Source organism: Cyprinus carpio, chromosome A12 (genome assembly GCF_018340385.1).
Source record: "Cyprinus carpio isolate SPL01 chromosome A12, ASM1834038v1, whole genome shotgun sequence".
NCBI lineage: Eukaryota > Metazoa > Chordata > Actinopteri > Cypriniformes > Cyprinidae > Cyprinus > Cyprinus carpio.
The window spans coordinates 10,565,251-10,588,967 of NC_056583.1; the positions used below are offsets into that span (position 1 = coordinate 10,565,251).

The following is a 23,717-nucleotide window of genomic DNA, read 5'->3' on the forward strand; positions in this document are numbered from 1 at the left end:
ACAAAGGAAACTACATTTTATTTAAAATTTGATAACAACAATTTTTTGCATTTTCACAATGTAGCCTGCCTCACTAATATTTCACAGTCTCAGACTGTGTTAGGGAGGTGGAGTAAAAGAGGAGGTCACAAGGTCACTCTGTAATTCATTATAAGGACCATTCAGTATTTTTATTTTTATTTTTAAATAAACAACCTGATCTCTAAGAAACAGTGGATAGTGAATTGTCAATGAGCAGTTTTGATCTGAAGGCTAAAACTCCTCCCAGTCATTATTCTTCACTCACCATATCTGATCAGCTATTTAAAACAACCAATGACACAAGCAGGAGGTCAAAAATAGTCATCCCTTCAGGACTAAAAGCTTCCTCAAGCCACAGGGTATCATGGTAGAGGTATCTGTTAAAAAGATCATGCTTTTAACAAGGACTATCCCCAGAGAAGAGGACCGTAAACACAGGATAATATAAATCTTCTTCTTGAATGAGTGAGTTTTTAGTTTTTATCCTTAGTGCATTTGTTTTATAAAGGCTACCAAAACATTTAAGCTTGAGTTATTACAAAATCACAGCTCTTATTTTAACTTATAGAAAACTGTCAAAATGGCAGCAGTTTTGGGTCAGTTTATGGAATTCCATTTAGTTCATGGGACAAATGTGAAACTGGACCCCTCGAGGACTCAGGCCACCCGAGTAGAAAGTTTTGCAAATGGCGTCTGCTTCAGTAAAGACCCTTTAAGCCCTGGAGAGATCTTCCTAGTGGAGATTGAAGAGAAAGAACTGGGTTGGTGTGGTCATTTAAGGATTGGACTCACTGCCCATGACCCTCGAACACTGGGTACTGTGCCAGAATACTCTCTGCCTGATCTTGTCGATATGGGAGACAGCTGGGTATTTGCAATAACAAGAAACCATAATAAAGTCATTGAGGATGAAGGAGGAGAAGCAGAAGGTGGTGAACAGCCAAATGTTGGTGATGAAGCAGAAAACAAGCCTAAAACATTTTTCACAGACACTCACCTGTACATAGAAAACATGAGCATACCCAGAGACAAGTTAGTGGGACGCAGTCGGCCTGGGAGGTACAGTCACATCCTGGATGATCTGTACAAAACCAACGCTCTACCTCCCACTGCCCGTCGCAGTCGGATAGGGGTTGTCTATGTACCAAAGGGACAAGAGTATGCTGACATGCACATTATCATCAATGGTGAAGACATGGGAGCCTCTGCTAAAAAGATCCCCACCAATAAGCCGCTGTATGCTGTTGTGGATGTATTTGCAGCTACTAAAAGTGTTCGGATTGTTCAGGTGGAATATGGATGTAAGTTTCAGTTTATAACTTGCTAATATGATTTGATATGGTTATATGACTCACATTGCAAGAGACAGACTGTAATAAACTTTCTCTTTTGCTCTTGTGTTTTAGTTGCCTCACTGCAGACACTCTGCCGAAAGACAATTCAGAAACACATCATTCTCAGAATGGCTTTGGACTGGCTGGAACTTCCGGAGTTACTTAAACACTATTGCAAATATGAATGACCAAAACCTATTAAATGTCAACATGCCATATTTTAAATGTCAACCTGCCGGTCTTGACATTTCTTTTGTGTTTGTAAATTTGTAATTCAAAATAGTCTTTTCTTTGCCATTTTTAAATGATTAAATGCAAAGTACTTGAATTTTCACTTGTGGTCTTTAACTTTTGAAGCCAACTATATTTCATTACTTTTTTAAAAGGTTGAGGTTGCTCAAACATCTCTTCATGAAACATATCATATCATTCATTATTCAGCCTTCTATGAAAATAACTTTATTCTTAATGTATTTAATTCATATTTTAAACGAATCGGTTCAGTACAGCACCTGTAGGCCTATTAATATAATAATTAACTATTAATAAATATTTCGCTATTATATCAGCCTTTTCTACGTAAACATGAGTGTTCGGGTGATCTGCACTGACACCTCATGGTCGTTCAGGGAAAGTTCAACTGTGCAGTTTTGTAAGGGTCACGTGACCGGAACATTAGTTTTTAGTCTCGAGCTAATTCTCACACTTGATCACTGATTAGCACATACACTGTTTGTTTTATCTTTTGCTCTCTAGCAAACAATGTCATTTTGTTCATTTTTCGGTAAGGAGTTTTATAAAGATCATTTCAAACCCGGTAAGTAAAGTTTATCATTATTTACTCTCCACAACCTGCTCCGTTCTCTTTACCATTAAGGAAGATTATGCTACAGCTAGGGTTGCCAACTTCAGAAAAGGAAATTAAGGGACAATCGTGGTTTTTCATAGAAAAATAAGAGACACACACACACAGGCCTATTATATATACACACACAAACACACACGCAGGTATTATATACTGTAATATCTTTTAGATTTGTAATGTTTTTTAATGGAGTCTCTTATGCTCATCAATGCTGTATTTATTTGAACAAAAATACAGAAAAAAGTAATATTGTGAAATATTGGTTTCCTATCTTATTATACTTTAAAATATAATTTATTTCTGTGACACAGCACTGAATGTCACGTGATCCTTTAGAAATCATTGTTATGCTGATTTATTATCAGTGTTGAAACTGTTGTGCTGCTTAATATTTTTTTTAATAATTTTTATTTTATTTTAAAATAAAAAGTCAAATAGAACAGAATTTATTCAAAATAGAAATATTTTCTAACAATATCACTTTTTATCCATTTAATACATCCTTGCTGAATAAATGTATTCTAAAAGATTCTTTAAAAAAATAAAATAAAAAATAAATACATTTACTGACCCCAAACTTTTGAACAGTAGTGTATATTTAACACAACATTTTTATTTTGAATAAATACTGTTCTTTTTAACTTTTTATTTATCAAATAATAACAATATTAAGCAACACAACTGTTTCCAACGTTGATTATAAATCAGCATATTAGAATGATTTCTGAAGGATCATGTGACACAGAAGACTGGAATAATGATGCTTAATATTCAGCTTTGCTTCGCAGGAATAAATTTTATTTTAAAGTATATTAAAATAGAAAACTGTTACGTTAAATTGCAAATTGCATTTTTTTTTCTGTATTTTTTGATCAAATAAATGCAGGCTTGATGAGCATAAGAAACTTCTTTAAAAAAAAAAAACATAAAAAATCGTTTACTGATCCCAAACTTTTGAATGGCAGTGTATATACAGGCTATAGGCAATCTTTCTTTTGAACAGTTACATTTTCTCCCATTGTGCAATACAAAGATGTGCAATAACCTTATATTATTTATCACTCTACATCCTAGTACATCCCTACAACTTTATTTTTTATTCTATTCATATCCTACAGTAGCCTATTTTAGCATGTACATAAGGTAATATATTAATTTATTAATTTATACTGTATTTTCAGGTAAAATGCAAGTTTTCTTGTGTGGCTGGATGTTGGAATCATGTTTTCATCATCACAAAAAAATTATCTTAAAAAAATAATAAACCAAAAAAAAAAAAATTTGTTGTTTATCTGCTTACCCCCAGGGCATCCAAGATGTAGGTGACTTTGTTTCTTTTCTTCAGTAGAACACAAACAAAGATTTTTAACTCAAACCGTTGCAGTCTGTCAGTCATATAATGGAAGTGAATTGGAATCACGGCTTTGACAGTCAAAAAAACATACACAAACAAAACCAAATTAAACCCTGCGGCTCGTGACGATACATTGATGTGTAAAGACACAAAACGATGGGTCTGTGCAAGAAACTGAACAGTATTTTTATTGTTTTTTATCTCTGATTCACACAATGTCCGAACTGTTCGAATTGTCCTGAGCGCGTTCTCAACAGCAGGCGCTTGAGGCATTATCGCCACCTAACTCTCAAGTGGACCATTGACACTCCTAATTGAGATTGTAGATAGAGTGTCAATGGTCCACTTGAGAGTTAGGTGGTGATAATGCACTAATAAGCCTGCGATCTGCTGTAAAGCAAGAAGAAGAAGACCCCTCACGTGCCTGCTGTTGAGAATGCGCTCAGGAGGACGCGCTCAGTACAGTTCGAACAGTTCAGACATTGCGTGAATCAGAGATAAAAAAACGATATAAATACTGTTCAGTTTCTTGCACAGACCGATCATTTTGTGTCTTTACACATCAATGTATCGTCACAAGCCGCAGAGTTTAATTTGGTTTTGTTTGTGTATGATATTTTTGTTTTATTGTATGTTTTAGCCGTGATTTCCATTCACCTCCATTATAAGACTGATAGACTGCAACGGTTTGTGTTAAAAATCATCGTTTGTGTTCTATTGAAGAATTAAAGTCACCTACGTCTTGGATGCACTGGGGGTAAGCAGATAAACATCAAATTTTCATTTTTGGGTGAACTATCCCTTTAAGTCGAAACGCAGACATTAAAAAACCTAACTCTGTTAGCGCAAGGCTTGCTCGCTGTGAAGCGGGAGTGATCAGCCAGAAGAGGATTCCGCTTGGTCTTAAAGCAACACTATGTAACTTTTTCTGTGTTAAAATTCGAAAAATTTATATAATGAGTGAGTATATCATAAATTCGTCTACCAAACCACATTTTTATCCCAAATCACTACGGAACATTTATAATAAGTGATTATTTTTGGACTATTGTAGCCTGTTCGGGTCGTCACCGCTGCAGAGTAACACATACCTGCGTGAATCGCCATAGACATAAATTTGGAGAAGTAGCTCAGGTTAGAATGTTTTTCCACGGGATGCGTGCAGTTCTGTTTATTAACCGCTAGAGCACCAAAATTTACATAGTGTTGCTTTAAAGCCTCCATCGCATGGCTATGTTCACAAATCAAAGACTTGTCAAAAATGAATGAGAATTCTCAATTTAGAGTTTGTTATTCGTATGGTCTAGGTGGTCATACGGCATATGCCATAAAATAGGGGACAAACTTTTTTCCGTATAGCTTTCATATGGAACGCTTCTTTGATGCTGTCTCGGAGACACCATCTATCACCACAGAATCAATCACGCAGCCACGCCCTCAATCACCAGAGTACTGAGCACCTGCACCTCATTATCACGTACTATAAAAGCACACTCACCGCTCTGGTCATCGGCTGGTCTCAAGGTTACTCCTTCAATGCCCTTCTCTTCGGCTCTGCTAAAAGATTGTAACCTACCTTTGCTCTGCCTATCACCAAGATCTTTGTGTGCTCTAAGGACAGTGGATTGGAAACTGGGTGTCAGATAAGATTGTTCTCATGCAGTCTCTGCCACATTCACCTCAGTTGCTTCCATGGAGATACATATGTTGATATGAGTTTGTGTTTACTTAATAAAAGTGAAGTTTACTTTACCTGCATCTCTCCTAGTCTTCTTCTTTGGCACACGGTGACAGATGTCTTAAATACGGGACGATTCCGTGTTATACAGAACGGCTGGCAAGCCTATGTATAGCCGTGGTCAAAATTTTGAGAATGACACAAATATAAATTTTCACAAAGTCTGCTGTCTCAGTTTTTATGATGGCAATTTGCATATACTACAGAATGTTATGAAGAGTGATGAGATGAATTGCAATTAATTGCAAAGTCCCTCTTTGCCGTGAAAATTAACTTAATCCCGAAAACATTTCCACTGCATTTCAGCCCTGCCACAAAAGGACCAGCTGACATCATGTCAGTGATTCTCTCGTTAACACAGGTGAGAGTGTTGATGAGGACAAGGCTAGAGATCACTCTCTCATGCTGATTGAGTTAGAATAACAGACTGGATGTTTTAAAAGGAGGGTAGTTCTTGAAATCATTATTCTTTCTCTGTTAACTATGGTTATCATTTCTTTGCACAAAAAGGGATATACAGGCAAGGACAATGCTGCTAGTAAGATTGCACCTTAATCAATTATTTATTGGATCATCAAGAACTTCAAGGGGAGAGGTTCAGTTGCTGTGAGGAAGGCTTCAGGGCACCTAAGAAATGATTCAGCTGCGGGATCAGGGCACCACCAGTGCAGAGCTTTTTCAGAAATGGCAGCAGGCAGGTGTGAGTGCATCTGCACGCACAGTGAGGCGAAGACTTTGGGGGATGGCCTGGTGTCAAGAAGGGTAGCAAAGAACTCACTTCTCTCCAGGAAAAACATCAGGGACAGACTGATATTCTCCAAAATGTACAGGGATTGGATTGCCCAGGACTGGTATAAAGTCATTTTCTCTGATTAATCCCCTTTCTGATTGTTTGGGACATCCAGAATAAAGCTTGTCTGGAGAAGAAAAGGTGAGCACTACCATCAGTCCTCTGTCATGCCAACAGTAAAGCATTCTGAGACCATTCATGTGTGGGGTTGCTTCTCTTAGCCAAAAATTTTTGCCTCTCTGTCATGCCAACAGTAAAGCATTCTGAGACCATTCATGTGTGGGGTTGCTTCTCTTAGCCAAAAATTTTTGCCTAAGAACACAACCATGAGTAGATAATGGTACTAAAACATCCTCCGGAGCAACTCCCAACCATCCAAGAATAGTTTGGTGATGAGCAATGCCTTTTCCAGCATGATGGAGCACCTTGCCATAAGGCAAAAGGGATAACTAAGTGGCTCTGGGAACAAAACAATTTGGGTCCATGTCCAGGAAAGTCCCCAGACCTTAATATCCTATTGAGAACTTGTGGTCAATCCTCAAGAGGCAGGTGGACAAACAAAAACCCACAAATTTTGACAAACTCCAAGCATTGATTATGCAAGAATGGGCTGCCATCAGTCAGGATGTGGCCCAGAAGTTGATTGATAGCATGCCAGGGCGAATTGCAGAGGTCTTGAAAAAGAAGGGTCAACACTGCAAATACTGAGTCTTTATATAAACTTGTCAATAAATGCCTTTGATACTTATGAAATTCTTGTTATTATACTTTAGTATTCCATAGTAACATCTGACGAAAAAATCTAAAAACTCTGTAGCAGCAAACTTTGTGAAAATTAATATTTGTGTCATTCTCAAAACGTTTGGCCACGGCTGTAGGCTAACACTTATCTTAGACACTTAGAAGATTATGATGTATAATTTAGCTAAACTGATGAAGTGAAATTTGCTAACCAAACTTGCTTAAATATTTCCAGATGCCAAGAAAACGAAATGTTATACAAACTAGTCGAAAAGGACAAGTACCTGATTTATTGTTTCTCTGCAGGTATATATGTTTGTTCCCAGTGTGGACATCCAGTCTTTTCAAGCAGATCCAAATATGCACATTCCACCCCCTGGCCTGCCTTCACAGAGACTATTCGAGAGGACAGTGTAACAAAAATTATGGAGACATTAACAGCCTACAAGGTCAGAATCAGATTTCAGTCAATATTTACAGTCACCACTAAAATGTTTCTGTGTGTTCATTTAAGTGTACATGCATATGCAGGTTCTGTGTGGCAAGTGTGGTAATGGACTAGGCCATGAGTTTCTGAATGATGGGCCGGAGGAGGGCTCATCACGTTTTTGAATATTCAGTCACTCGCTTAAGTTTATCCCAAAAGGTAAGTCACCACCACATGCAGTTTTCTGTATAATTTTGCAGTATCAAGTAGCTTTATACTTATTTACATTAATAAGTAACCAATTTAACTCATACTCCAACTTGTTTCCAATCAGATAAGGTTGATAAACAATAAGCGAGGTGATTGTCCATGCTGATGAGGCTGCTGTTGTGCGCACACACTGGTAACGGGATGTTCAGCTCATGAAGTGGACAAGAAAAAGCCCCGATTGGAGATCCTGTTCACAGATAAATTATGACCGTCCTGGACACCATGCACAGAGAATGAAGATGAACTATTTTTATACTAGCCTGCATAAGATGATATAAACATGTGCAAGATTAATGAATGAAATTAATTACTGATAAAATCTCTCTGGAATATTGCTGATTTAAAATGTTAATTGTGAACTTTCAGTAATTTCCTAAAGCAATTTACAGCACAAGTGATTATCGTGATTACTACTGCTGGTAACACTTTAGAATACTGTTCCGTCATTAATGAATAACTACACAAGAACACGTGTAACACAATATTAGCACTCTAGTAACTACTAGTAACTTAACAAGAAACTTTGAAGTAATAGTGCTTAATCTAACGTGGTAGTTCACTAAAAGTTAATCAGGAACTACTTGGCCTATTTTTTCCATACCTCCCCAAGAACTAATAAGAACTACTATAAACAGGTTCATAATTAGCATGAATAATGCATATTGTATGATTATTAATAATTAATTCCAAAGTGAAGGTCATGGTAACCCACCAGTAATGACTCAAGTATTACCAAATTCTTCAGAAGGAATTACTAATTACTTGGATCAGTATTCTAAAGTGAATAACATGTTACTGTAACTCTCTAATCACTGAAATCATGTAAGCTTTTGAGGTTTTTGTAAGATTCTGGATGCTAGATTTGGTAACACTAGTGGGTCATTACAAGTGGGTTACCATGATCTTCACTTTAGAATACTGATCCAAGTAATTAGTAATTACTTTAGAATGAAGTAGTAACACTTGAGTCATTACTATCCAAAACCTTACATATATCTCAAAAGCTTACAATGACGTTAGTCGATATTAGGAGTTATCATGCTTTTCACTTTAGAATACTGATTCAAATAATTAGTTCCTTTAGAAGAATTTGGTAATACTGTACTTGAGTCATTACTAGTGGGTTACCATGATCTTGACTTTAGAATTGATTATACATTATGGATAATTCACATTAAATATGAACCTGTATATTAGCTCTTAGTAGTTCTCTTGGATATATGAAAAAAATGGTAGTTTCTGATTAACCAATAGTGAACTACCTCTTTCAACTGAGCGCTATTACTTACTAAATCGTTAATCAGTGTTTCAAGTTAGTTAATTGTAGTTACTAGAATGTTAGTGCATTAGTCATATGTTCCTATGTAGTTATTCATTAACGACAGAACAGTATTCTAAACTGTCACCCTACTATTTTGAACAATACAGTAACTTTAACATTAAAATAGCATATTTTATTTATTTGATATTTTGTTCAACCAAATTTTTGATCATTGAATCCTGTATGAATCCTGTTTCTTTATTATTGTGCCTGCCATTAGACATAATATTTTGAAATTCATGTTTCTATTACCTGTACATGGAAAGTGTCTTTTTATTTTGTTTTACATTATTAAAGTATGAATCAAAACAATTCTGTTTGTTTCCGTTATTTAATAAATAAATTTATTTCGCGGTGACACAATTGCCTTGAACCGCCAAAATGACGCCGAGCCGTTAGTGAGTCATTTCAAAGCTGGAGACCCGCCACCGCGAACTGCTTCATCTGCTGCCTTTGACTTTGTAGGAAGCAAATGAGATTTCACACGATGATTACAAACGGATGTTAAGCTTAACAAATACTAAGTTGTTAAATTAATTGATAATGAGTTATGTGGAGTAGGTTACAGATAAATTAAAATTAGCAATGAAACGGTTTACCTCAGTGTTAGCCCTTCAGGTTTAAATTAAAGTTGCTAACGTTAGCTTTTTGATAACGCTCCTTTGCTGGTTTAAGTCAGTTCTTCATAAAATTTGAATGATCCTCTCGTCATGAGTGTTTTTCCGCGGTGTCATTGTCGTTTCAGGGATGAAAATGATGTACGACACAATACGAAACTACGTGCCGATAAGTGACCTAAATATAAACATCACACACTCGGTGAGAACTCGAGAATGCAAATATCAGAAGACGTAACGTTATTTATGGTGCCCGGTTATGGTGGCGTCTTCATTTTAATGAATAATTAGTGAAATGCTCAATATATAAATAATATCTGTTTATTCAGCTTAGTTTGTGACTCACTTTAATAGAATGCCTGTAAGGAATATATTTAAAAAATAAATAAATAAATAAAGGCATTTTCATTATCCAGAAGGTGGTTGGATCAATAATATTAAAAGACCGTAAAAGTTGGTTACCATAACATAAAAGTTCATCACCATAACACAAACATTCATCATCCTATTTCTCTACTATTTCTTTCTTTTCTCTTCTCTCTTCATATTTTTAAATAAACACCTCACTCCATATATAATATTATAATATGCAGCCTTTTCCTTTTATTTTAGATGCTGGGTCTGAAAGATTTACTTTCAGCTTTACCATCAAAGATTCACCAGAACATTTTATCAATGTGTCTGCATGGGGAAATGAGGAATACATCCAAGGACTGAGCAGTCGCTTCCAGATTGGGGATTGTGGTGAGATTTAAAGTAGTAATGAGTCATTTAGATTCCAACTCTTTTTAACGAAAACACTTCTAATACACTGAATTGACACTGTAAGCCAAAATATCATCTTCTGTTTTAGTTGTAATTGAAAATCCCCTCGTTGTGACCAAAGACTATGAGAAAGAAGAAAGATTTTGCCCTTCAACACCCAGGTAAAAAAAAATAAAAGAATAAAATGAAAAATCACATACTTCTAAGAAACATTCCTCTGCCATTATACTGCAAGTTTGTAAGTGATACAAATACATATTTTATCTGTAGTTCCTACAGGCTGTTTGTAACAGAGACTCACTCAAGCATTAGGATATGCTCAGATTTAGAAACAGAGGCCAGGATTCTGCCACTATTCCACATGCCAATTAAAGATTTAAGGGACTTCTATTCATTGGGAGACATTACTGCAAATGGACAGAGTCTGGATGGACACATTATTAACATTCTAGCAGCTGTGCAATCGGTTAGATTCCAACATTACTGCTAGCCCTCCTCAATGATGTCAGGGAAATGAACACAAGCTGACATTAGTGGTTGGTGGGCAATATTTCCCACCCTGTAAAAGTACAGTTCTTTTTCTGAAAGTTACTGTATCCTTTTTAATGATTGAGATTTTATCATTTAGATCGGAGAGGAGAAATTCTTTACAAAATCTGATGGATGCAAAGGACAGAGGCTAGAAATAAAACTCTTTGATGACACTGGGCCTCATTTCCTTTTGTGTGGTGAGTATAATTAAATTCAGTATGATTAAAAAAAAAAAAAAAAAAAAAAAAACACAGAGGCAAATATCCACGGCAGTTACACTACTTTTTTCATCCAGCTGGGATAAAGAGACTATTAGGCTGGTACAAACAGTGACACAAAGAGAAACAGGTATAATCATGTTAATTTGTCTGAATTTATTTTTCAGTGGCAACTTCTAATATGTGAGGATTGAAATTCATTGTATTTATTTTCTCTCAGTGCTGTTCATTGCAGATGCTCGCATCACCTTTGACAGCTTTCGCAATTGTAGGATAGCAACAGCGACCTCAAAGACAATCATTACCCTCAACCCTGGTAGTGATGTGATATGCTAGATTAAAGAATTTACTTAAATACTTACAATTATTATATTTTTATAATTGTTATATTTGAACAATTATCATTAAAATCCTTTTTTTTTTTTTTTAATTACAATTTAGATACAGCAGAAGCCAACCAACTGTACACATGTATAAGGGAACTGCTAGAAGCAGGAGGACTGGATGACCAAGACATCCTCTCAGGTGACAGTGTGCGATGTAAGTCACATGATGTATCTGGACCTCTACATTAACAATACAGTATTTATAGTGCAGCTCATAGAGTAAAACAGCAACATTTTACAGTAAGGTCCAATATATAGTTCACCCAAAAAAGAAAATTTACCCACTCTCAGGTCATCCAAGATGTGGATGAGTTTGTTACTTCCTCAGAAGAGATTTGGAGAAATTTGGCATTACATCTCTTGCTCATCAATGGATCCTCTAGTGAATGGGTACCGGCAGAACGAGAGTTTAAACAGCTGATAAAAATGTTTGTAAGAAACAAATCCAACATTTTAAACTTCAAACTATTGCTTATGGTTACGATACGAGTTGTCAAAATAGCTTTTTCCAGTTAAAAAAACCATCTCATCTTAATCAAGAGAGAAATATGTACAGATCAAATACAGTTTACATGTGAAAACTTATCTAAATCTAAAGTTCTAATCAAATATCTTGGTGGATTTTGATGTAGTAGGACATCGGGGGTGGAAGCGTTATCATAGAATGTGGAATCATATTTTGGCCAGAAGCGACAGTTTAAAGTTAAAATTTCTCCAAATCTGTTTGATAAAGAAACAAGATTTACAGAATATTTTGGATGGCCTGAGGATGAGTAAATCTTCATTATATTTTAGTTTTGGGGTGCACTATTCCTTTACTAATATTTGACTAACACTGAGCAGTTTGTTACAGCATTTGATAATCTTTGTAAAAATTAGATAATAACAATTGCTTCATGTTAGCTCAGGTTCATTAAATAATATTTACAAATACATCTTTTGATTTTAATAGTGTATTAGTAAATGCTGAAATTAACATTAAATAAGATAAATAGAATAAGAATAATTAATTAGAAGTATATTTCTTATCATTTAATGTAGTTGTGGAACATTAATTTTTAAATTATGCCTTTTCGAATATTACCTTTCATGCAATGTGTCATGTAGCTGTATGTGAACATAAGCTATCTGCAAAGTTGTGAAACCGACAGTGCACGATAAATAAAGTTATTGTCTATCAAAAAAAAAGATTTGGCTCGCAATCGCCTAAACGAGTCGTCAGGAATCTTATTCTGTTACGGCTGTACGTCACAAAGTAACACATTTGCATAATGTCTGCCGACGTTCTACGTTGCCAAATTAAACAGTAAAAAATGTGCGGTTAACATCATTTTGAGAAGTCACTGTATCCTACGCTGTGAGAGTACATTTGTTTGATCACCTTTTATAATTACCACAAACTTGTAAACACTTACCACTGAGAAACGTCCTGCTCCAGTCGTGCTTGCAATTCAGTCTCTTGTGGATTAGCCACTTCAACTGTTTCATCATCAGACTCTGGCTCAAACTGGTAAGGTACAATTGATACCATCTTTTCTATGAATTGACAAGTCTCCAGGGCTGTCATTCTGTCATGGCAATGGGCGTTTCGTTTCCGACACGCACTGTACGCGGTAGACCAATCCAGAGCCAATCTCTATACGGCTCTGGACCAATCACAAAGGACTGCGCCATCTTACCAATCACAGCAGTGAGGGCCCACGGAAAGGAGGGGTTTAGAGAGACTGATTCTTTGAACTGATTCGCACGAGTCATTTACGAATCATTTAGAAATTAGGTCAAATAAAATCTATTTTTTGAGAAAAATATTATATTTTTGACCTTGCATGCATGTAAACCTGTTTTAGGAGACTCATAAAACAATATTAGCAACCTTAAAAATGGCATAATGGGGGCACTTTAAAGTGTTAACAGTATAACTGTATTCTTCCATTTATTTCTTAGTGGATTCCATTAGTGATGTTCTGACTGTGAACCAGCTTAAAGCTAGAAGTCATGAACATGGTGATGTCTTTCATTGCATAACATATGGATTCATCACAAATCTTGAACTAAGTTCCTCCATGTCCAAAGTCATACGCAAGAGATGGTAAGTGTGCAATGCTTTGGATGTTTTGTGCAATGGCATACTGTTCACAAGCCTATTTTAATAAATAAATTCTCCACTAGTGCCAAATGCAAATTTCTAATCAATGAGGAGAGTCAGACATGTTCCAATGATGCCTGTCCAAATCAAGGACAACAGTACCAGGCTACTGAAGGTTTTGAACTGTTGGTGGACATCAGCGATCACACTGGGACTTTGCACTCATGCAACCTAGCAGGCACAGTGGCTGAGAAAACCTTGGGCTGTAAAGTGAGCAAATCTAATACTTATATTATTGCCAAATCAAGACTGTGCATGTACATTTATCAGATCACTAAATGCCTAACTAATTAGCTCACTAATTTTGTCTCTATTAAAAACCTTTGTGCGTTGATATTGCATCCCTTGGGGTTATTTCTCCATTAAATAAACATTTAAAGGGTTAGTTCAGCCAAAAATTAAAATTATGTCATTAATGACTCACCCTCATGTCGTTCCAAACCCCTAAGACCTCCGTTCATCTTCGGAACACAGTTTAAGAACAAATTAACAAATTACGACTTTATTAAGCATTTTCTTCTCTTCCGGGTCTGTTGTGAGTGCGTGACGCCGCTGACGTACGACGCTGCTGACGTGTTTTTCTTTGTTATTGGGCGCACCAGAAAACACGTCAGCAGCGTCGTACGTCAACAGTCGCGCTCACAACAGACCCGGAAGAGAAGAAAATGCTTAATAAAGTAGTAATTTTTTTTATTTTTGGAGCAAAATGTATTTTCGATGCTTCAACAAATTCTAACGGACCCTCTGATGTCACATGGGCTACTTTGATGATGTTTTTATTACCTTTCTGGACATGGACAGTACACCGTACATACATTTTCAATGGAGGGACAGAAAGCTCTCGGACTAAATCTAAAATATCTTAAACTGTGTTCCGAAGATGAACGGAGGTCTTATGGGTTTGGAACGACATGAGGGTGAGTCATTAATGACATAATTTTCATTTTTGGCTGAACTAACCCTCTAAATTATCCCTAATAATATATATCATAGAATTAGTATGTCTGTATAACCTGCAAAGAGTAAACATAAAATATTTATGTTGACAGACAGAAGAGTTTTTGTGTCTCTCAAAGGACAACTCTGCAGTGGAAGTTTCTTCTGGAGAGATGCAAAATCTATCTTAAGGTTATTAATGTTTGCCATTTGCAACTTATTTAGAAAATTGAATATTTAAGGACGTAATTCATTCTTTATTTTAAATTATAGGTTCTTCCATCTACTAGAAGAAGTAGAATGAGGGCAAGCATTTTGTCATGTGCACTCGCTGACCCTGTTGAAGTGAAGCAAAAACTTGCCTCCTTTGTGGCTTGATGCTGTTTTGCAACACAGCAACCAAACAGCATGGTTCATCGTGTGAAAACAAATCAAATTTAGGCCTACTTGTGTATTAAATTCATTTTGGTTGAAATGCATATGTTGTGACTAATTATATATTTTTGACATTTCGTTCCAATGTCCCATTTGATGTCATTGTGTTGTATTTGATCTATGTAAATGAATTAATTTGGTGTATCTATCTATGTATGTTTGTTTCAAACTGATTTTTCTTAATTGCTTTAACAAATAAAAATAATGAATATTGAACACTGTACTGCCTCGGAACTATGGGATCAATTTTCTGCCAAAAGTATTGCAGTCATGCATAAAAAAAATAAATAAGAAACCAAAATTTAAAAACGCAAGTAAAAATATGTTGCACAGAATTAAAAAATGAAAGCAGAATAACAAACAATGGTCACGGATCCAAAAATAATAAGCATAAATCGAAAATTTAACAATGCATTAAAAAAATAAGCATGAATCAAAACTAAACATTTAAAATCATATTGCAAAAAACTTAAATATTAATGCAAAATTATCCAACTTACTATCTAAGTTACTATCTTTAGAGGGATTCATTAAATCATTAATTCAAATTGCTGATTCATTCAGTGAGGAATAAAGTGAATCATTCACTTAACCGATCCGTTCAAATCAAAACCAATTCATTCAATAGGAAAGGCTTCTGTGTGTTGCTCGTAGAGGACACTGTTCTGCTGTGGCTTTGTTTGTACTTTTCGTCAAAATAGAGTAAAATTAGAAAATAGTTACAATATTGTTTAAAAATCACTCAAAATTTACTTCTTGTTACATTGATTTTATACTACAGTTCAATAAACGTTTGCAATAGTGCTGATATTCAGGAAAAACACACTATTCCTCATGTTATATTGCTTAATATGTAATTTAACACAAAATATGATAAATCTTACAAAACCAGCAACCTTATCAATGACATAATGTACATCAGGGTTCCTCAAATCTGATCCTAGAGGGCCACTGCCCTGCAATGTTTAGCTCAAACCCTGATCAAACTCATCTACCTGTAAATTTCTAATGATCCTGAAGACCTTGTTTAGCTTGCACAGGTGGGTTTGATCAAGGCTGAAATTAAACTCTGCAAGTCATTGGCCATCCTGGACAAGATTTAAGGAACCCTGCTGTACATGAAAGACAAAGCTAAAGAAAAACAATACATGGCAAAAAAATAAAAATAAAATAAATATAGGTAAATGTAATAGCGACGGGTCACTAGGATGGCTCATTTAACAGTAACAGATCGCCAGGTAGGCATACAGCAGTGACACATATAACAGTGTCCTGAATGGAAAGATGTTACCCCAGCTGACTGTTATCCACCTGTACAAGTGGAGACTGAGCATCGGCTGCTAATGAGGTGCATTTGTGTGAAGTCAACTCTCCTCTTGGATTGAATGGCTAGGAGGAGCTGTCTATCTAGGGGTGCACCTCAAATAGCTCCCTAGTTCCCGAATCAGTATAGCCTACATGAATCCGGTCACTGGTAAGTACCCTGGCTCACTGCACAGTGGAACAGTGATTACTCAATTTCCGGCGACATGACTATGTGGGATGTGGAGGTTTGAGAGAAACCAAAGGAAGGTAACAGCTTTCTTACACACCAATGTCTGGAGTGTATATACGATGATGATTAATATTTCTTCGATCTCCAGAAAAAAACAAAAACGGTCATTCTGTGATCCACACACACTGACAGCTACCCTCACAGAGAGAGTCTTTCCATTGTTTTACAGTCATGATGTAAATTCCTCTATGAGGATGTTACCAGCTAAAGTGGATGTAACAACAGAAAAACTGTGTAACACATGATAATTTATATGATAACGAACAAAAATATATATAAAAGAATCAAATATATAAGCTACAAAATAACACCATAATCATAAGAAAATGTCTGATGGTGTTTCAGAAATAGGATGATAAATATTTACTGATAATTCTATTCTGATCCACTCTTTATTTCTGATCATTTGTGTGTGATTTATGTGGGCTAGAAAGTAAATGCAGAAATAAGATCATGTCCGAATAAAACAGTTGATTGATATCCATGTTTTCTTACATGTTAAAATAGGCATAATTTGTGCAAGGATTCTATGTTACAACAATTAAAAGGCCCCACCAACTACTAGAACCACCCTTAGCTTTGATATCTGTTAAGACATCTCAGGCTGCCTGCCAACTCAGATGTGTCTTTGTTATGCTAACTCAAAGTGAGCTCTTTATGTCACTTACATGAGTGACAGCTACCAGGTGAGGCTCCATAGCTCAGTGGTTAGAGCACTGGTCTTGTAAACCAGGGGTCGCGAGTTCGATCCTCGCTGGGGCCTAAATGATTAAGTTTTAAAATGTGACCTGTTCTGAAAATGACCCTGAAGATATGACGTTCTGTGGTCATATGGATGAACATAAACCTTCAAGAAGAAGAAAAGCTGGGAATTGGAGATATCAGGCTCATGTTGGGAAAAACAGTCATCCTTGAGGAGATCAACATCAGTACAATAAAATCAGACTTTACCAGAAACATTGTGAGCTGCTCCAACCAGAGGCTTTCAAAAGAACAAAATAATAAATAATAAATTATTCCTTTATCTAGAGGGTGTGAGACTTATTTCTATGTTCTAATTTCTATAACTTACCAGTGCTGTACAATGCAGGTTTATTTTCGCATTGTACCACTGTAATACCTTGAGATGCCGGTAGATGGCAACAAAATAAAATGTATGTATGAGCTATCAGGAGCTACAGCCTGCATTGTATTGTTTTTGGTTCACATACAGATACAAATGACTGATGTCAAATAATATTATGTCAGATATACAGCATAAGAATGAAGGTTGTTCATTTGAAACAGTTTAGCTAAAGTCTATAAGAGTAAAGGGGGTCATTTCACTTTATTTTGAGGCAACAAGTTTCAAATTCACAATGGAAGCAGCCAAATGCATCCACAAGCAGATAAAGCTTACAAAGATAAACTGTATGACAGGACATCAGAGAAGGAACATGACGTGCGATGCTGAACATGACGTGCGATGCTAAACTGTTTAGTACAGTTCAACCTGTGTGGTCCTATAAAGTGGATTTCTAATCTTTATTCAACAATTGCCTTATTGAGAGAAACAAAAACGGCAGTCATTTTGGTCTGTTAAATCTTTTCTTTGCTCAAAAAAAAACATTTGGTCAGTTTGCAAAAACAATAAAATGTAAGATACTTATTTTCTGTTGTAAGAAAAAGAAATGATGGTGCATGTTTTGCCTTGATGTGAAACATTTAATCATTAAGCCGTAGTGGCTGGTGGTGAGAGAACAGGTGAGTGGACAAGGCTTGTGGATCTGTCATTGTCTCTATTATAATACAACATGTAATTGATGCTCCTATTTCAATTATATCAAGACTTTTACATTTCACATTATAGGGCAGATTTCTTACCCAATCATATTTGTGTTTGGACAAGGACATCAGAGAGACATCACATATATCATAGTACAGAAGGATCATCTAAAAAGTTTGTTCTGGAGAAAGGAGTCACTTACAAACAAATGAAGTCATTTGGGCCCCTATACTAGAATGTGACCAGCCTCTCATTTAGTCTGATCTTGTTAGACTAAAAAGGTTTATTGAGTGTGTTTGATTTTCTTGTTTTCTCACATGTATGAATATGCTTATATCTGCAGGGGATTATGAGTTATTTTGTAGTGGCTACAAGTTTTTGTTGCAGTATTTTGTTGTAGCTCATATATTCAAAACATGATAGAATACGTTAAGTAAGTAAAGAGATATACGAAATGAAGGGGGAAATAAAAGAGCTATTAGCCTACATAATAATGAATATAATAATATAACAGCAATAATATACAAATATTAAATAAATGAATAAATAATTGAATAATAAATGAAAAATTGGATGGGTAAAATGTTTTCTTGTAGCCCTATATTATTTTGTTTTTACATATTCTTTTACATTTACTGATAAAACAAGCTTTGAATCCTGTCTACATCCAGCGCAATCATATATATGTACAACACCAACAACATTGTAGAACGTCACCGCTGGAAATAATCAACAATAGGCAGGACCAATCTCTGTTTTTATTCTCTTTAAACACAACAGGTTCTTACAACATTTAAGCCGACTTTTAATTATAAATGTTAACTAGATGTGTTCATTACCTGACTAGTGATCTGTGTTTATGCTTAAATATACTTTAAAAAAAAATAAGTTTTGTCTTTTTATATCTTCTATCACGTGTCATATTTATCGAGTTGGCTCGTGTGGTTTATGTTTTGTGCTTCAGAAATGTGACAATTTCCAGTAAGGAAGCCTGGTGAGCATCGATGCTCCCTAATTTTTGCAAAGCACTGTGGGATTTTTCAGGGAGCGACTTACGTTAAAATGTCTGACTCAACTAGGGAGCTGATTGAGATGCACCCTAGAGTGGACCATTGATGAGCTTAAGCCTGCCCTGATTTACTTGAAACTCTAACAGCAACATTTGGAAAAGCAAGCGCAGAACATGGACACAAGAGCGAAGTGAAAAACAGCATAAGCACACAAAAAATACAATTTTGTGCAGAAAATGTCTGAGCGCACAAAAAACAGAAATATAACAAAGGAAAACATGTTTTTGAATGCAAGTCAAATATTTTTGCATTAATATTTCAGATTTGTGTAATACGTTAAAATGTGTTTAAAGTTTTGATTCATGCTTTTTTTAAAATACGTTATTACATTTTTGATTTACGCTAATCTAAAAATGTTTTCTTTCATGTTTAAATTTTGTGCAATATATTTTTACTTGCGTTTTTGTTTTCATTTTGGTTTTACGATTAAATAATATTTATTTATTTATGTTTATACGTAATTGCAATACTTTTGGCGGAAAATTGATCCCATACGGAAACTTTTATTCAAGAATTGTTTCTGTGCGGACGGTTTTGGAAGGAGCACCGCTTAGGTTTGACGTTTTTGTAAATAATGCTCAATTCGTTGTTGAGATCATAGTTTTACATTTATATAATCGAATTTCTATGGCACTCTTCGCCATCAGGTAAGAACATTTATTTACGTTAAATTATTTTATCAAGCCTGTCCAATTTTATTTTTATAAAGCATTTTAGCACGCTAAAATCATTAATGCCAAGCTATCACAAGTTTTATTCTCTGATCTTGTTGCCAACATAAACGATTTGCAGAAACACGTACATCAAGATACACATGAAGTTCTCAACAACCACAGCTAAAACTAGTCTGGAAATTCTCCTACGAGGCTGGCATTAGGTCTACACTGAGTTCGTGATGAATGTGAATCAAGGCACCGTCGGCAGTGATCCGGTGATACTCGCCACCGCTGGATATGATCATACCGTCCGATTCTGGCAGGCTCACAGTGGCATCTGCACGAGGACCGTCCAGCATCAGGACTCTGTATCCTTCACGAGCAAGAGCTTTGCCTCGCTCGCAGATACATAGCGTGACCTTTACCCCCTGTGAAAAAAGAAGTGCTCTAATTGTACTGAACCTACACTTGTAGTGTATTTAAAATATTAAAAGTATTTTAAAAAGTGTACATGCAGATAATGTAATATTACAGAAATAAAAAGCAATTTAAGTATACTTTCAAGATTTTCATGTTTTTAACACACTATCAAAAAATACACTTTGGAATAATGATGCCAGTGAAGAAGTTTTGGTAACACTTAGTTTAAAGTACATTTTAAATAATCATGTAATAATTTAAGAATATTTTGTCATGCTTTAAAGAAGTACATGACTATGATACTAAAGCACGTTAAATGCTTGATCATAATTTTAACTAATTTAGCAATACACTTTGACCATATTTCAAAGACAATAGAAGTAATTACAGAAATTACATTTAAAAATGTACTCAAGTCCTACCTACAGTAAGTGGGTCAAAAAGCACACTTGAATTTAACTTATTGCATTTAATTTACATTAAAAAGTTCAAAAATAATTGCAAAAGACATTTTTGTTGAAGTATATAATCTTCATAATAAGGACTCTTTTCTGAGGTGTACTTCGTTTTCACAAAGAACTGCTGCTGCATCCTGTACAGTAGGATTAGTGAGTTTATTTAAGAGCAGAAATACCTTAAAGATGCTTAACTTAAACACCAGCAGGTAAATTCCCTTGAAGTGACACCTGATAGGAGCATGATTGCTGCTGCTGGTAAGTATGCATGTGCCTCGTTACGTATAAAGCTATAAATTATGCAAACAGTATTTTTCTTTCATCTCTGACTGTATAGTTTTCACACCACTTTTTTTCTTGCATTTCAGGTTATCAACACATACGCATGTATGACCTAAACTCAAATAATCCAAACCCTGTGATCAATTACGACGGCGTCAGCAAGAACATCACGTCTGTTGGCTTCCATGAGGATGGGCGGTGAATGTACACGGGTGGAGAAGACTGCATGGCTCGCATCTGGGACCTGAGGTAATGAATGCTGTCTGCTGTGAGTATAAAGGCTGTTTAGAGGTGTGTTTCTTAAAGTACCGTTTGCATTCAGGTCGAGGAATCTACAGTGCCAAAGAATATTCCAAGTCAATGCACCTATTAATTGTGTGTGTCTTCATCCTAATCAGGTCAGTTGGATAATATTTGTATTATCTGCTAGTACTACTGCTCACAAGCAAACCAATGTGTGTCTGAATGTATTTGCTTTAGGCTGAATTAATTGTTGGGGACCAAAGTGGTGTTATCCATATCTGGGATTTGAAAACCGACCACAATGAACAGCTCATCCCAGAGCCAGATGTGTCCGTCAATTCAGTCCATATCGATCCTGATGCCAGTTATATGGCTGCAGTCAACAGCTCAGTCAGTAACCAATAACAATCATTAAACCTTCAATATTTCACACTGCTAATGAGGTTGTGCTCATGTGTACTGTGTCATATTGTATCAGAATCAAATATGGTTCATTTGACTGTAGGGCAACTGTTATGTGTGGAATTTGGCTGGAGGAATCGGCGATGAGGTGACACAACTGATACCTAAGACCAAGATCCCTGCTCACAAACGCTACTCATTACGCTGCAAATTCAGCCCAGACTCCACGTAAGTGTCTTACAAAAAGCTAAGCCAAGGAATGGAGAGAGAGCAGTGAAAATCTATTACAGTTATTATACAAATCCGTGCAGCAATGTTTTCAACTCTGTGCTAGATTGTTGGCCACATGCTCTGCTGACCAGACCTGTAAAATCTGGAGAACCTCCAACTTCTCTCTGATGACAGAGTTGAGTATAAAGAGTAACAACCCAGGAGAGACGTCCCGAGGCTGGATGTGGGATTGTGCCTTCTCTGGAGATTCACAATACATAGTTACAGGTGAACATACACAACATTCACACTTTAGATGTTTTATTACTATGAGACGATCATAAGTTTACATGACCATTACAGAATCTTGGGTCCCATTTTATATGAGGTGTCTTCAATAGGATAGTTCACCCGAAACTGAAAATTGTGTAATTATTTAATCACCCTCAAGTTGTTCCAACTCTGAATGAGTTTCTTTCTTCTGTTGACTACAGAAGAAGATAGGTAACAAACCATTGATGGTAGCCATTGACTTGGAACAAAAATACTATTAAAATCAATGTCTACCATCAATTGTTTGATTACCCATATTTTAAAACTATCTTCTTTCGTGTTCAACAAAAGAACGAAACTCATGGGTGAGTAAATGATGACAGAATTTTCATTTTTGGGCGAACTATCCCTTTAACTACTCTGTACCATATAATAATTATTATTTTTTGACATAAGTACAATGTATTTATTGTGTTGCAAAACACTTGCTGCTATTAAGGAAGGATACATATAACTTTTACAGTCCTGTTCATTGTAGTACTTACTGTAACTGGGTAATAACTAGGTAGCCCCAAAACTTAATTTATCCATGTAGTTACTGTACTTATATTACTCAGTACTTTCTTGAATAAGTACACTGTACAGTAAGTCCATGTACTGTAAATAAACTTTTGTGCTATGGTTAGGTTTAAAGCAGAGTAATGGCTTTGTAATGTTTCTACAGATATTACAGATTTAGTTACTTGCAGGCATTTTTTTAAAATATGGCTACAATGTAAAAACATGTTTGTAGGTGCATTGTATCAAATTATTAATTTAAATGCTTGTAAATAGTAGTAAAAAACTACTTGAGCATCAATAACATCCTTTTGTGATGATCAAGCATCATTCCCTCAGTTGTCCAGAGTTTGCAGATTGTTCATTGTTCTTCCACAACTGTATGTTGCTGTCAGTAGAATCTTGTGAAGAATTCCTGTTTAAATGTTTATGTATTTTTCAACTGATTTTCAGCCTCCTCGGATAACCTTGCACGTCTGTGGTGTGTGGAGACCGGAGAGATCAAACGGGAGTACAGCGGCCATCAGAAAGCCGTGGTGTGTTTGGCCTTCAATGACAGTGTGCTTGGATAGTATGCAGAAGAAGCTCATTCAGCTGCGACAGCCATAGCTGCCACAATACCTGACATTTGCATCTCATATCCATGCTCATGGTATTCAATGCACTGCATACATGTGCAAAAAACAAAGTTTTTGTTGCATTAACGAGAACCCTTAATGGTTATGAATGATGACTGATCAGAAAACTGTCTATTGTTGTATCCCTTTCGTAGCAAATTCAATGTTAGGATACATGTACTCAGTTTTTGTATGCACATACGTTTAGTCAATAAACATTATGGTAACTTGTATTTAGGTTTTGATTAATATCTAGACATCACTGAATTTATGCCATTCTTGAATTAAATACTCATTCAAATATATGAATGTTTGA

At 35.7% G+C, this 23,717-nt stretch overlaps 3 protein-coding genes, 1 non-coding gene and 1 pseudogene across 4 annotated transcripts; all 5 read left to right on the forward strand.

The window, feature by feature from the left end:
* The first annotated feature begins 362 nt into the window (after positions 1–362).
* On the forward strand, positions 363–1,682 carry LOC109054616 (neuralized-like protein 2). Its single transcript, XM_042768239.1, has 3 exons — positions 363–486; positions 590–1,322; positions 1,428–1,682. The coding sequence occupies exons 2-3, from the start codon at positions 602–604 to the stop codon at positions 1,541–1,543; spliced, it is 837 nt and encodes a 278-aa protein (XP_042624173.1). The 5' UTR covers positions 363–486; positions 590–601; the 3' UTR covers positions 1,544–1,682.
* Positions 1,683–2,001: 319 nt separating this feature from the next.
* Positions 2,002–9,680, forward strand: LOC109054582 (annotated as a pseudogene).
* On the forward strand, positions 9,243–15,116 carry LOC109054607 (meiosis-specific with OB domain-containing protein-like). Its single transcript, XM_042768280.1, is given in 15 exon segments — positions 9,243–9,255; positions 9,923–9,931; positions 10,091–10,222; positions 10,332–10,404; positions 10,514–10,709; positions 10,872–10,950; positions 10,953–10,971; positions 11,070–11,122; positions 11,213–11,308; positions 11,434–11,532; positions 13,323–13,467; positions 13,548–13,734; positions 14,574–14,593; positions 14,595–14,652; positions 14,734–15,116. Coding segments are annotated over 15 exon segments (1,284 nt in total). The 3' UTR covers positions 14,839–15,116.
* A 2,024-nt stretch (positions 15,117–17,140) lies between these two features.
* On the forward strand, positions 17,141–17,213 carry trnat-ugu. The gene has a single exon. It is a non-coding gene; the product is annotated as a tRNA-Thr (tRNA).
* Positions 17,214–19,774: 2,561 nt separating this feature from the next.
* LOC109054583 (target of rapamycin complex subunit lst8) lies at positions 19,775–23,706 on the forward strand. Its single transcript, XM_019071833.2, is given in 9 exon segments — positions 19,775–19,932; positions 20,078–20,309; positions 21,023–21,074; positions 21,185–21,347; positions 21,421–21,496; positions 21,579–21,731; positions 21,847–21,971; positions 22,078–22,241; positions 23,238–23,706. Coding segments are annotated over 8 exon segments (981 nt in total). The 5' UTR covers positions 19,775–19,932; positions 20,078–20,180; the 3' UTR covers positions 23,357–23,706.
* The last annotated feature ends 11 nt before the right edge of the window (positions 23,707–23,717 follow it).

Bases quoted from the DNA above. Each gene is read 5' to 3' on its own strand.
- LOC109054616 (XM_042768239.1), top strand. From the start codon at position 602: ATGGCAGCAGTTTTGGGTCAGTTTATGGAATTCCATTTAGTTCATGGG. The intron at 1,323-1,427 runs GTAAGTTTCAGT...CTTGTGTTTTAG, and splicing joins TGTTCAGGTGGAATATGGAT to TTGCCTCACTGCAGACACTC.